This window comes from Rhinolophus ferrumequinum, chromosome 2, assembly GCF_004115265.2.
Source record: "Rhinolophus ferrumequinum isolate MPI-CBG mRhiFer1 chromosome 2, mRhiFer1_v1.p, whole genome shotgun sequence".
NCBI classification, from domain to species: Eukaryota; Metazoa; Chordata; class Mammalia; order Chiroptera; family Rhinolophidae; genus Rhinolophus; species Rhinolophus ferrumequinum.
Window position 1 is genome coordinate 78961343 of NC_046285.1, and position 13739 is coordinate 78975081.

At 36.5% G+C, this 13739-nt stretch overlaps 1 protein-coding gene across 1 annotated transcript in view; it reads right to left on the minus strand.

The window, feature by feature from the left end:
* The window catches only part of PPM1L (protein phosphatase, Mg2+/Mn2+ dependent 1L), a 256788-nt gene that overhangs the window by 73279 nt on the left and 169770 nt on the right, over positions 1-13739 (minus strand). Inside the window, exon 2 of the mRNA XM_033127250.1 lies at positions 8463-8637. Within this exon, the coding sequence (XP_032983141.1) occupies positions 8463-8637 (175 nt within the window). The remainder of the gene's footprint in view (positions 1-8462; positions 8638-13739) is intronic.

Here is a 13739-nt window from a genome sequence, read left to right on the forward strand (position 1 = left end):
GACAGGAAACAGCAACCCAGCTGCCTACGATCACAGATCTTTGAGTCGGAAAGTCAGCCAGAGGATGCATTCCGCTTCTGTCTCGCACATACAAATGGAGAGTCACAGCACATTAGACATTCTGGCACTTTAAAAACTACCCTGTTTTTCCCTACAGACTCAAGGTCTTACCATTAACTTGGATCTCATGAAAATGTATTACAAGCACACTCCAACAAGCTCTGCAGAATCCTGGGGACGAAATTCCACCAGCACAGAGACGAAGCGCTCCAGGTAGCGTCGGCATCCTGCCTCTGGCCGACCAGCACAGCCTGAGCCGGGCCACCTGGAACAATTATTTTCTTCGACGTGCACGCTTTTTCTCCAGCCCTTATAATGAAATGCTCCTTTAGAGCCGGGAGAAGCAGCACTTCCCTCGTGGCTAACAACAGACAACTTGATTGAAAAGATAAAGAGCTCCCGTCAACGTGCTAATCACCAAGGTGGCACTGCCTCATTCGAAATCTCAGCGTCAGCTGGTGGTTTCCAGTATTTTCAGCAAGGTTCTTTACAATTTTACTTTGCCCACTGCAAAACTTGGATCAATGTATTTTTCCCATCATATCACTTTTACAAAATTCAGTTGGAATTATCTTTTCAAAAAAATTTTGGTGATCTCATAAGAAAATAGGCAATGCTGATAGCACATTGATACAAGCTAATTAATGTAAGCTAATTAACATTATTTGGAGAGTGACAGAATGTGGAAGGTGATGCTATAGCAGAGGGCAAGAACAGGGCTATATAAGGCACTGGTACAAAACCACGGTTACAGAAGCAAAGAAGTAAAAAAGCACAACGCATAATAAGCCTGCCTTTAAAAATACAAGTGACCCGAAAGTTGAAGATGATCAGCTCAAGAGACTTACAGGCTCTCTTACGATTTTCTGATTTATTTAAAGAGCTCTTTCTCAATCCCAAATCTAATTCGCTCCTCCTCTGCGTGTCTACTGTCCTCGAAACACAGCACCGATTTCACTGGACTCTACTTACCTGTTTCTTCCACCATCTCCCTGGACTCCCACCACCATGCATGCGTGTACACACAAGTATGCTCATGTGTGTGCACACACACACCTGGAGCGAAAGGACACATGGTCACCTAGAACCCAGAGGCAGGCACAGCGCCTGGCTCATTGGTGTGCGGTCAATGTTTACAAAGTGAGTAAAGGAACGAGCCAATGAATGCCAAGTGACCTGGACACAGAATCACCCATTGTTCAAGCTGAAAGAGACCTAAGAAAACATCTAATCCAACGTCCTTATTTTACAGTTGAAGACACCACCCAGAGAGAGCTGCAATGTCTCTCCACATACACAGAAACTGCCCCTGGCTGGTGAATCACAGGTTTGGGTGCTTTCAAACTGCCATGGCAGACCGTTTTCTAGCTTGTAAACGGAAGGACATTTCGTTTAGTTACTAACCCCTTGTCTTTTGGCTCCTGAAATCCATGATATAAAAGGAGAAATTTAAGAAATATAACTGAAATTCGAATCAGTTTGGTTATAAACATTGGTATTACTGGCCAGAAAGAATTTCTCTGTTTATAAGTGGATTTTCACTACCTATTTTAGTCTTCTGCTCCCAATGCTATATGACTAATAACTGGCTGCATTACAAAAGCCTTCATTATGTTTTTGTTAATCAAAGTACCATTCTCATCCTTTCACAAATACGAAACAGAGCTCCAAATTCAGGGATTTTATATTGTAACGAGACTTGAAACACAGATAAAAGAGAGGGACCATGTTGAAAATACTAAAAGGTGACAGGAATGGTGGCATAGCCACTTAATGGGCTACCGTGCAGCCATTACAAATTACTTTGATGAGTAGTTTATAAGAACATAGAGCACTATGGTTATATTTCAACGTTAAATTTAAAAAAGATATAAAACAGGGTATAAGTAATTAAAACCCAGCAAAAAAAAATGACTGAAAGTAAATATACTAAATATATTTAATGGTTATGTTTAAGTGGTAGAATTAGAGATTACCTTTTCATCTTCTGTTTTTTCTATAGTTTAAAAATGTTTTAAATGTATTTATATTACTCTTATAATGGAAAAATAAAACAGATTTAATTTTTTTTACAGAAACTCAGAAGCTGGTGTCAGAGGTTGCATAATCAATATTAAATTTCCCTTTTTAAATTTCTTTTGGGTCCCTGTTTTTCTCTTCCTTGCAAATCCTACTGCAAGTCTCTGGCAAGAATATCTTTTGAGCCCAGAAATGGTGTCCTGATTGAAAACACAAAGGAAGGAAACCTTAGAGTCACCCCTTCCCTTAGGATCTGTTTGAGAAACATACCAAGAAATTCACTCTATTTGTTAGAGTGAAGAACTTCTCGCAAATGACTTTTACTGCATTTTTTATGTTCTTAGAAAACCTGAAAGGGCCCTAAATAATTCACAGTCCTTTTCTAGGGTTTGGTTTGTCGATAAGCGTTAAATTTTTTCCCCATGACAGTAAATGGCTTTCCTTTTGAGATCACTGATTACTCTGACATTAATGGCTCAATTAAATCATAGATGTAACTTTTAGTTACCACATGTTTTAAGAATAAAATAAGCTCAATAGGAGGCAACCCTCCACAGCTACTTCCTAAATTGCTTAGAACATATCCTCCACCCCGCCCCCTTTAAAAGCTATTTCTCCAAAGAGCAAAAGGTACATTCCAGTACTTGGTGTGTCTTCACAGCAGGCAGCTTTGCCCAAGCTCAGTATTCAGGAATATCTAATGTAGAATAGCATCAGGGAATCACAAAGCAGAGGCTGAAAAATGAATGGTCTCTTCTTTCCCACCTCCTCTGGGAAGTTGTATGTGACTGCCTGACACTAGTAAATGGATCTGTAGCTCCCCAGCTTTAGCTGATGCCCGAATGAACACCACGAACTGCCACCGGAGTTCTCTCCTCCCCACATCTGCACTGTCTGCTTCACTTTCTACTTGTAAGCGCTCTTTCTATGTGGTTGAAACATGTGCTGCTTGGAAAGCTATGTGGGTTTCTAGTAAGAACAGAAAGGAAACTCTTACTGCTCCTGGGTTAACTCTGAGAAGGCGATCTAAGCAAAAACTGAGGCATCCTCTGGCCAGTCCACGACCACAGGTACACTCAGCTTTCCCAGACTCCCGTTTCCCAGGCCGTAAGGTGCTTGAGGGGCGACAGAGAGTATCACTCTCAAATAAATGAACGTACTCTTCTACAATTCTCTCAAACACAGGGCATTACAAGCCATAATACTTTAGCCTTAACAAGGGAATATGTAGATTATTCATGCCCAAACTTTAAAAAAAAATTTAAAACAATTTAAGATTACTTAAAGAAACATGAATCATATATCAGCACAAAAATAAATAATGCGAGGAAAGATTCCCTCTCTGGCTATTTCAGCCCTTCAACTTTTGCCCACCATAACAAATAATAAATATGTAGGTTATTGATGTTCTCTGAGGCAGGGTGAAATACTGTATTTGATCCCTTCTTCTCAAATCATGCTTTCCTTGGAAATGTCTCCATTTAGCCCAATCTATTGAAATGTGTATAAACTTGTACTTCAAATTAAAATATCAATAGATCAAATGCAAACCAGATCTTACTTCTGTACTCTGAATTTTGCTTAGCATTGATAAATGCTAATAAAAATACCTAATCTATCTTAACGAGGGTCCATGAATGATAGCTCAGAACCTCTCCTTCCAAAATCTAGCTTCACCTGACTCATTCAGTCTCACTCCCCATCCCCCCACCCAAAGTATGTCAGGCATAGTCAGACGCAGATGTCACAAAGGCTCAGTGATGGTCTTCTTTTAGCCTGATATTACGTACAAATTACATGGGCTGTGTGAGGAGAGAGGAGAAAGGTAGCCGAGCAAGCAGAAAGGTCAATAAGAAGCCACATGCTACCTTGCAGAAACTATGGCTACCTGAGTTTTCCATTGTCAAGTCACCAGAATCATAGTCTTAGAAGTGGAAGACTTGTGCTCGCTTCGGCAGCACATACAGAAGTGGAAGACATCTATGAAATTCTGTTCATGCCTTCAGTTCACAGGAAAATGGGCAGTAGGGAGGTTTGGTGACTTACTCAAGGTCACATAATATGGTTGGCAACAAGGCTAGACTAGAATCTGGATCTTTTGGTTCCAAGACCTCTTTGAGCTATACCACAAAACACATTTATTCCTGTAATAGTCAAAAGTGAAAAATAAACCATTTGTATGGAAATCTTTCTAAACTGGTTTGCACAATTCCTATTTTGATATACAGAGTATAATTAACATTATTGCATCTTTTCTCTGTGAATCAAGATCACCATTATGAATATTAATGATGTCAACTCTATAATACAGAGTCTGGGAATGCTGATTTGATTTAGAGTGCAGTACAATGCTGGGGATATGATAACTGCTTTTATGGATTTCTATGTATTTACTCTTGCTGCTCTCAGAGTCTCTGCTCCAAGTATCATCCCCTGCCCCTACCTTCTAATTCTAAAGTCATGTTTTCTAAAGTCTGTTCTCTAGCGTAATATGAAATGCAGACAAATGTTCATCATAATTATTGCAGCATTATTCATAATAACAAAAAAACCCCATAAATGTCCAACAGAGGAGAATGCTTAGTGAGTAGCACTTTCAAAGAATAGAATATTATGCAGTAATTAAAATTATCTTCACATGAAAAGCTGTTAATAAAATGAAGAAATACTTAAGTAATAATGTTCAGTGAAAAAAGCAGGATATAAAATTTCTGGATATCAATCATGTTTCAAAAATGGTTAGAGTGAGGGAAATACACCAAAATATTTATAATGGTAAGATTATTAGTAATCATTACTCCATTCTACATAATTATACCATTCTATATATTTCTATTTATTTCTGCAATAAAAGTGTAACATTCAAAGTCAGAAAAATTTTTTTTTTAAATATCACATTGGAAAATATAACCTAACTGGTCAGAACTTTATAAAATAAAAGTAGATTCTAGATGGTAATCTAAAACCAAACATGGTATGGTTGCATGTGGCTTTTTCTTCCTTCCGATTTCCTTGCTGAATTTCAGGTATGTCAGGTTGCTGGATAGTTGAATTGTGGAAGAGTAAAGCATTAAGATATGTATACATTTAGAGGAGAAGTGTGCATACTGACGGAGAAAGACAGAAAAGGGAGGGAGAACAGCTTCTGAGCCAATACTTTTAGCAAGTGTCTAAGGATTTTTCATTAATTGGTTTTTAGAAGTTTAGAAGCCACAGAAAACAGAAACTGTCATTAAGTCACTCAGGCTGATTTTATCAATGGATAAGCATTAAAGACAAATTAACCTCTCTAGAGACCATAATATTTTTTAATTAACAACTACTTCCTAAAACTGGGAAAGTTGAATTAAGAATGTGATAAAGCAAGGAAAGCTGGGATAGCATGAGAAGAAGCTAAGCAGCTGAAGCAAATGAGTGTCTTAGTCTAGGATGTTTATATCTGAAAGTATTAGATACTCTTACCAGGTTTCAATTCTATTTCCTGATTGCTTTGTATTATGACGAAGATCTTTTTCTGTTAAATAGCAACAACTTTTGCTATTTTCTCCTCTTTCTTTGAATGAAATCACTGATATATGGATAGTGGAGGAGAAGGCAGTGGACACACTTTTGACTTTACAACACACAGTGACATTCACTTATTCATATATGCACAGAGCCCTCATCAAATGTGTCACCTCATACAGGAATGACCAAGGACAAACTGAGCCTTGATTTAAGGACTGCTTGATTTAAACAATAGATGTTGCTTGACTTGTCAAAGCTTCTGAAGATTATTTTTAAAAATTTGCATCTACCTCCCCAAATACTACATGTTAAGAAAAAACTCTAAGACTACTTTAAACTGGTCTGAGGGCTAGATAGGATCCAAATCCATTCTCATTCTGCATTAGCGGCATTTGTAATATGATTTCTAAGTACTTCTTCAAATATGATATATTTTGTCATCATAACCCTGTGAGATAGTAGCCCAACTTTACAGATGAAGAAACGGAAGCTCTAAGACATTGATTTGCTAACAATTACACCAGTATTAAGCTAGAGGAAGGCCTGGAATTTAGGTCCTCTAACTCCCAATCCTGTAGTGATTTCCACGGTTTCACTCTGCAGAGTTACTGATACATTAATTCTGCGCCAAAGCATTTGGCCCTAAAGGCCGTGTACAAGGGTGCTCTGCGATTAGTAGCTCCTCAACAACAGTACAGTGAGTGGAAAATTATTCCCAAAGAAGAAAGATCTGAGTAGTGGGAGGTCGTGGCTGATGTTCACTCCCACCTTGGTGTCTACTTGGGCCCCTTCATTACACAGACGGCATCTCTCTTCTCTTCACAAGCCCGCACTCGTCATTTGTCCAGGGTTTAAACTAATGTCCTCCCCTAAAGAATTCCATAGAAAACTTGAGCCATTTTCACTATTCCTTTACTCCACATCCCCTCAGCTTAACTTTAACGGCTGTGGATGTTACTGAGTGTACTTATTCCCAAATCACTCAGGAATTTTTCTCCAGAAGCCACACCTGTGTGTTTTAGCTCCCGAGCTAGACTTTAAGCAAAATCTTTGTTTTCTACATCTCAGATTCCTCCCTACTTCGTCAATATTCTTCCCTCTTCCTTCCAACTTCCTAGTATATCACTATGCATTCAACAAACGCCTAATAAGTGAATGAGAACCTGTCTTAGTGCGGTGAAGGCCCAGCTTGATCAGTACTTAGGAGGCTGCAGTCCCAGCTCTTCAACTAAGTACCTGTATCATCGTAAGTCTTGGATCTCAGTCTTCTCATCATAAAATGGTTATGGGGGCAGGAAATAGGTGGAGTATATGAGTTCCATGAACTCTGAGATGCTGTAAATATTTACCCTGTTTGCCTGAAAATAAGACCTAGCTGGACATCAGCTCTAATGCATCTTTTGGAGCAAATATTAATATGACACCCGGTATTATATTTATTATATTATATTTTTTTATATTATATTATATTATTATAATATTATATTAATTAGACCCAGTCTTACAGTAAAATAAGACCAGGTCTTATATTAATTTTTGCTCCAAAAGACGCATGAGAGCTAACTGTCCGGCCAGGTCTTATTTTCGGGGAAACACAGTAAATATTATTTTGGTTGGGCTGATTGTAGCCTTCCTTTACTCCACTAAGGATGAAAGAGGAGATGAATGAGAATTCCACAGACAAGAATGTTAAAAACAACACAAATACACAAATCAAATAACTAACCACCCAGCAGACAGAGGAAAGCCAATGTGTCTGGAAAATAAATAAAGCAAAGGAGACTCAGAGATGGTAGAGATGTACCGGGCAAGGCTAGAATGTGGATCCCCCCTGAGAGGGATGCACGGGGGTTAGAGGCTGGGATGTAAATGGAGACAGCTTAATAACTAGAAAAATTACGTTAGTAGTTAGGCACACGTAGCATAACGTTCGGGGTTTTTTTGGTTGTTTTTCTGTTTTTTTAACTTGCTCTTCTGTTTGCTATTCAAGTTTGAAATGAAATGTTAAGAATGTCAGCACTGAGACCGCTTAGATCAGGAGGAAGACAGTAAGATGCACACTAAAAACTTCCTTGTGGCAATAAAAACATAAGTTCCTGGTATTAAAATAGGGATTAATACTTCCAACATTTGACCATTAGAAACTTATTTTCCTCCTTTTTTTTCTGGAGGGGGTGTGACAATTTTAATCAGGGTATTTTTCCTAAGTTCAATTTTATTAAAGATTTCAATAATTCCAAGTAACATTGCACTAGTTTCATTGAAATTGGGTTTTAGACCACAGAATAGATAAAAATGGTATTATAAAGTGGTCTGTTCATGTCTTCAACAATAAGCTTCCTTGGATATGATGAACTCATGACAGGCAGTGAACTGAAGTGTCCAGTGTGGTATTAGGGGTTAGGATTCATCTGAGGAGCTAAAGGAAAAGAAAATGAAGTTCAAATTGAAACTTTAAGGAAAAAAAATGGCACCCCTTTAGAAAAGAAAATCTCTGATATTAAAAAATAATACTTGAAGCAAGTAACAGTTCTTGGATTTTCAGATATAAAAGTTTTCAGCTGGTATCCAAAATTGAAGTGACACTTTAAAAGAGTAAATCAATAAGAAGACATGATTGATAAAAATCCATTTAAAAAAGAGCAAAAATTTAAAAGGGATTAATATTTAAGAGCTATTTTTAAGAGCCTCCTGATGAAATTTTTGATACTAAAACTGCAGAGAAGAAACTTATTATTAATCCATGCTATAGAACTGGACCCAGTTTGCCCTTCATCTTCTACCTCAGAAAAGGGCCTACATTTAACCAGTCTATAAAGAAATTTCTGCAAGAAGAAAAAATTGTGTGAATGTGTGTGAATTAAAGACAAACATACCTGCTTCATCATAGGATACAGTCAGTTTTTCTAGCATTTCGCGGTCAATTGACAGAATCTGCTGTTCAAGGATGGTCTGGTAAGACAACACACTATTTTCTTTGTCTTTCTCGTAGTCCTGAAGATGCTGTTTAAGGGCCTCAGGGAGTCGAGATTTGACATATTCAGCTGCAGTCTGCAAACAAAACAGGTAGAGAACCCCATTAGCATTTCTTATCTTAGGCTTTTCACTTCACCTCAGGTGGTGCAGTGAGAACTCAAAGCACCATGGAACCAACCCTACAGACAAGCATATCCTGTCATTGTCATTTTAGTCTCCACTGTACCAAGTAAAGTGGATCCTCAAATATGCAGAATCACAGACCTCTGAGAGTTTTCTACCAGGTTTAAAGGAATAAAAGATGATGGATTTGGTTTGTCATTCATGGAGTTAATACTCAGAGTTCCAACTACTGTTTCATGAATTCTGAAGGCCCCGTGATAGTAATTTTACTGGATATAAATATGACTTGCCCTTGTCTACAACGCAGAAGCTAGTCACTCATCTCAGTGGGGAGCCCACCTATGCTATGGCATCCATCTCTCTACTTTGTTTTCTTGTTCTCTGCTCATTAATGCTGATGCAGGAACTCTTGTGAAGTGAATAGAAAGTCGAGCCCTTTGCTAAGGCTGATAATGGAATAACGAGATAAACGGAAAATGAAAAAAATCTAAGACAATGATATCCCTTAACTGGAAAAAAGAACTTTTTGCCACTTAAATGTCTTGGCCCTTGTATATGTATGTATGTATGTATATATAAAATCCTTAAATTTTTTTTTCCCATACTCTTTTTCTCCCTTCCAGTTGAGAATCACAGTTAAAGCTAAACAGAATTTTAAGGGAGAAATTAAGTGATGCAGTTTCATGTATGAATCAGGGAAATTGAACTTCTTAAAACATACTGCTTGAGACTGCCAAGAGTTTGACATCTCCTTGCAGTACAGTCCTACATCAAAAAGTAAAATTGTCATTATTTGCAGATGACATGAAACTATATAGAGAGAACCCCAAAGATTCCACCATAAAAACTAGAACTGATAAATGAATTCAGTAAAGTAGCAGGATACAAAATTAATATCCACACATTGGTTGCATTTTCATACACCAATAACAAGCTATCAGAAAGTCAAATTAAGAGAACAATCCCATTTACAATTTGCAAAAAACAAAAAACAAAACAACAACAAAAAACCTAGAAATAAATTTAACCAAGGAGGTAAAAGATCTGTACTCAGAAAATTATAAGACACTGAAGAAAAAAACTGAAAAAGATGCAAATAAATGGAAACATATACCATGATCACGGATGTAAAGAATTAACATCATTAATATGTCCATTCTACCCAAATGCAATCCCTATCAAAATACCAATGGCATTTTTCACAGAACTAGAACAAACAATCCTAAAATTTATATGGAACCATAAAAGACCTCAAATAGCAACAGCAGTCTTGAGAAAGATGAATAAAGTTGGAGATAACACCATACCTGATTATCAAACTATACTACAAGGCTACAGTAATCAAAACAGAATGGTACTGGCATAAAAATAGACATGTAGATCAATGGAACAGAAAAAAGAGCCCAGAAATAAAACCATGCCCATATGGTCACTTAATATACGACAAAGGAGGCAAGAATATGCCATAGGGTAAAGACAGTCTATTCAATAAATGGTATTGGGAAAATTGGACAGGAAGGAAGGAAGGAAGGAAGGAAGGAAGGAAGGAAGGAAGGAAGAAAGGAAGGAAGGAAGGAAGGAAGGAAAGCAGGAAGGCAAGAAGGAAGGAAGAAAGGAAAGGGAAGGGGAAAGAAAGAAAGAAAGAAAGAAAGGAAGGAAGGAAGGAAGGAAGGAAGGAAGGAAGGAAGGAAGGAAGGAAGGAAGAAAGAGAAGGAAGAAAGAAATTGGACCACCTTCTTACACCATACACAAGAATAAACTCAAAATGGATGAAAGACTTAGAAGTAACACTCGAAACCATAAAACTAGAAGAAAACATAAGCAGTAAACTCTCTGACACTGCTCTTAGTAATATTTTTTCTGATATACCTCTTTGGGCAAGGGAAACAAAAGAAAAAATAAACTAATGGGACTACATCAAACTAAAAAGGCTTTGTATAGCGAAGGAAACCCATCAACAAAGCAAAAGACAACTTACTGAGTGGGAGAAGATATTAACCCTGTTACATCGGATAAGGGGTTAATATCCAAAATTTATAAAGAACTCATACAACTCAACACCAGAAAAAACAAGCAATCCAATTAAAAAATGGGCAGAGGACCTGAATAGACATTTCTCCAAAGAGGACATACAGATGACCAAACAGACATATGAAAAGATGCTCAACATCATTAATCGTCAGCGAAATGCAAATTAGAACCTCAATGAGCAATCACCTCACGCCTGTCAGAATGGCCATCAGCAGTAAATCCAAAAACAACAAATGGTCGAGAGTGTAGCAAAAAGGAGAACCTTTATGTATTATTGGTGGGATTGCAAACTGGTGCAGCCACTATGGACAACAGTTTGGAGGTACCTCAAACAATTAAAACTAGAGCTACCTTATGACCCAGCAATTCTACTTCTGGATATTTACCCAAAGATACCCAAAACACTAATACGAAAAAATATATACACCCTTATGTTCCCTACAGCACTATTTATGATAGCCACGATATGGAAGCAATCTAAATGCCCACCAATAGATGATTGGATAAAGAAGATGTGCTACATATATACAATGGGATATTACTCAGCCATTAAAATAAAAAATTAAACCTTACCATTTGTGACAATATGGATGGACCTAGAGGGTATTACACTAAGTGAAATAAGTCAGACAGAGGAAGACAAATACCATATGATCTCACTTATATGTGGAATTTAAGAACGGGAGGGGGTTGGAGGTGCTGGGTGAAAAAGGTGAAGGGATTAAGGAGTACAAATAGGTAGTTACAAAACAGTCATTGTAAAATACAGCATAGGGAATATAGTCAATAATATTGTAATAATTATGAATAGCACCAGGTGGGAACTAAACTAATTGGGGGGGAATCACTTCATAAATTATATAAATGTCTAACCACTATGCTAGACACCAGGAACGAATATAAAATAATATTGAATGTCAACTGTAATTGAAAAAAAATAAAATAATGGTGTACAATCCATAATAAAGTGATATATAATCCATAAAAAGTTCAGTAAAATAGAATTAATGCATTATACACTTATATTAAATTTGCAAACCCGAGCAGACTAAATGGTAGCAAAGACGGTGAAACAACTGGAAGTCTCATGCATTCCTGGTGGAAATATAAAACTGGACAACCGCTTAGGAAAACTGTTTGGCAATTTATTAGAAAGTTAAATATACTCCTACCCTATTAATCAAAAGAAAGAGATTATTATAAACAACGTAAATACCCATTTATATATCCATAGGATACTGGTTGAATGAATCAAGTTAAGTGGGAAAAATGGAGAACTGCATAGCCCATCAACAAAATGTATGTATCTGTACGTATGTGATTTGAATAACGTTCTTAGTGGCTTTCATAATAGCCAAAAAATTGGAAACAATACCAATGTCCATCAACAGAAAATTGGACAGAAAAACTATCATATTCATAAAATGAAATACTACACAGCAATAGAAAGGACAAATTATTAATACATGCAGCAACATGGATAAATCTCACAAACAACATGTTGCACAAAAGAAGCCAGATACAAAATAGAACATATTACATAATTGCACTTATATGACATTTAAGGACAGTAAGTAATTGTGGTTTAAAAGGTTAAAAATAATTGCAAAACCACAATTACTCCTAATACTTCTGAGGGAGGGAGGTGTGGAATTTGAGTAGAAATGGGCACAAGAGAACTTTCTGTAATGATGGAAATGTTTTATTTCTTGATTGAGATATGGGTTACATGGGTGTATCCACTTATCAAAAGGGAGCAAAATGAACACTTTAGATCTGTGCATTTTACTGTATATAAAAGTATGCCTTAACAAATAAATTTAAATATGCAAAATACATACAAATAAAACAATATAAAACTATAAAAATGTCTCGGGTATGGGCCTAGAATAAGGCAAAGACACATTTACATAGTTTAATTTTTTAAATTCCTGTAATTTTTAAAAGTTATCTTTAAAATGAGGTTTTTGTAACCTTCATAGTTTTCCTTTTAAATATTTGTGTGATTTAGGATGAAAAGAAATTTGCCAGAACAATGACAACTGACTTCCCAGGAAGAGCCCACTGGAAAGTGGTGGGGAAAGTTATATTTCAGTCCTTAGAGCAGCCAAATATAGCACACAACACTTTTTATTTCCAGATTTATATTTATATCCCCTAAGGCAGTTGCTGATGAAATTATAACTTTAAAATATCACCAAACATTATTCAGTTTATCTGCCAGCCACCTAGTACAGAACAAATAAAATTATGCCATAAAATGTAAATGGACTCAGCACACAGCACAACATATTTAATTCTAGAGTTTAATAACAATTTTCTTCTGACACTGAAGAATGAAGAGACACAGTGCAGAAAAACTATTTTTAAACTCATACTCACATTACCTTGCTATTCAGTGTTACATCTGTCTTTAATTTTTTTCCTTGGAAATATTTGTGAGGCACAGGAAATAATTCTATAATGCACTTTTTGTAAATACTGGCAGACTCTATATTACTGAAAGCACACCACACATTTCCTTCCAATTGTGTCCACTGATCTACTTTTCTAAAATCATGACATAGGTCTTTAAAACAGGACCTATATTTTTTACTATATTGGAGTTATATTTTGGCATTTCATTTCTAAAACTTTATGTATAGAGTTCTTTCTATTAGGAAAGATTCTTAAGAGAAGTAGAAAGAAACAATTCTAGCAAAATACTAGATTGTCAAGATATTTCAAGAAATCTCCTGTATACTGCGGTGATACTCTAAATGTAATATTCAAACGGCAGTTAAAACCTTACGTTCAAACATGAATCTGTGCTTAAAACCAGTGTCATACAAATACCATATGATATCTCACTTATATGTGGAATCTAAAAAACAGAAAAAACAAACCTCCAAAACAAAAGCTGAACTCATAGATATGGAGAACACATTGGTGGTTGCCAGGGTTGGGGAGGGGGGAAATGGGTGAAGGTGATCAAAAGGTACAAACTTCCAGTTATAAAGTAAATAAGTCCTGAAGATATAATG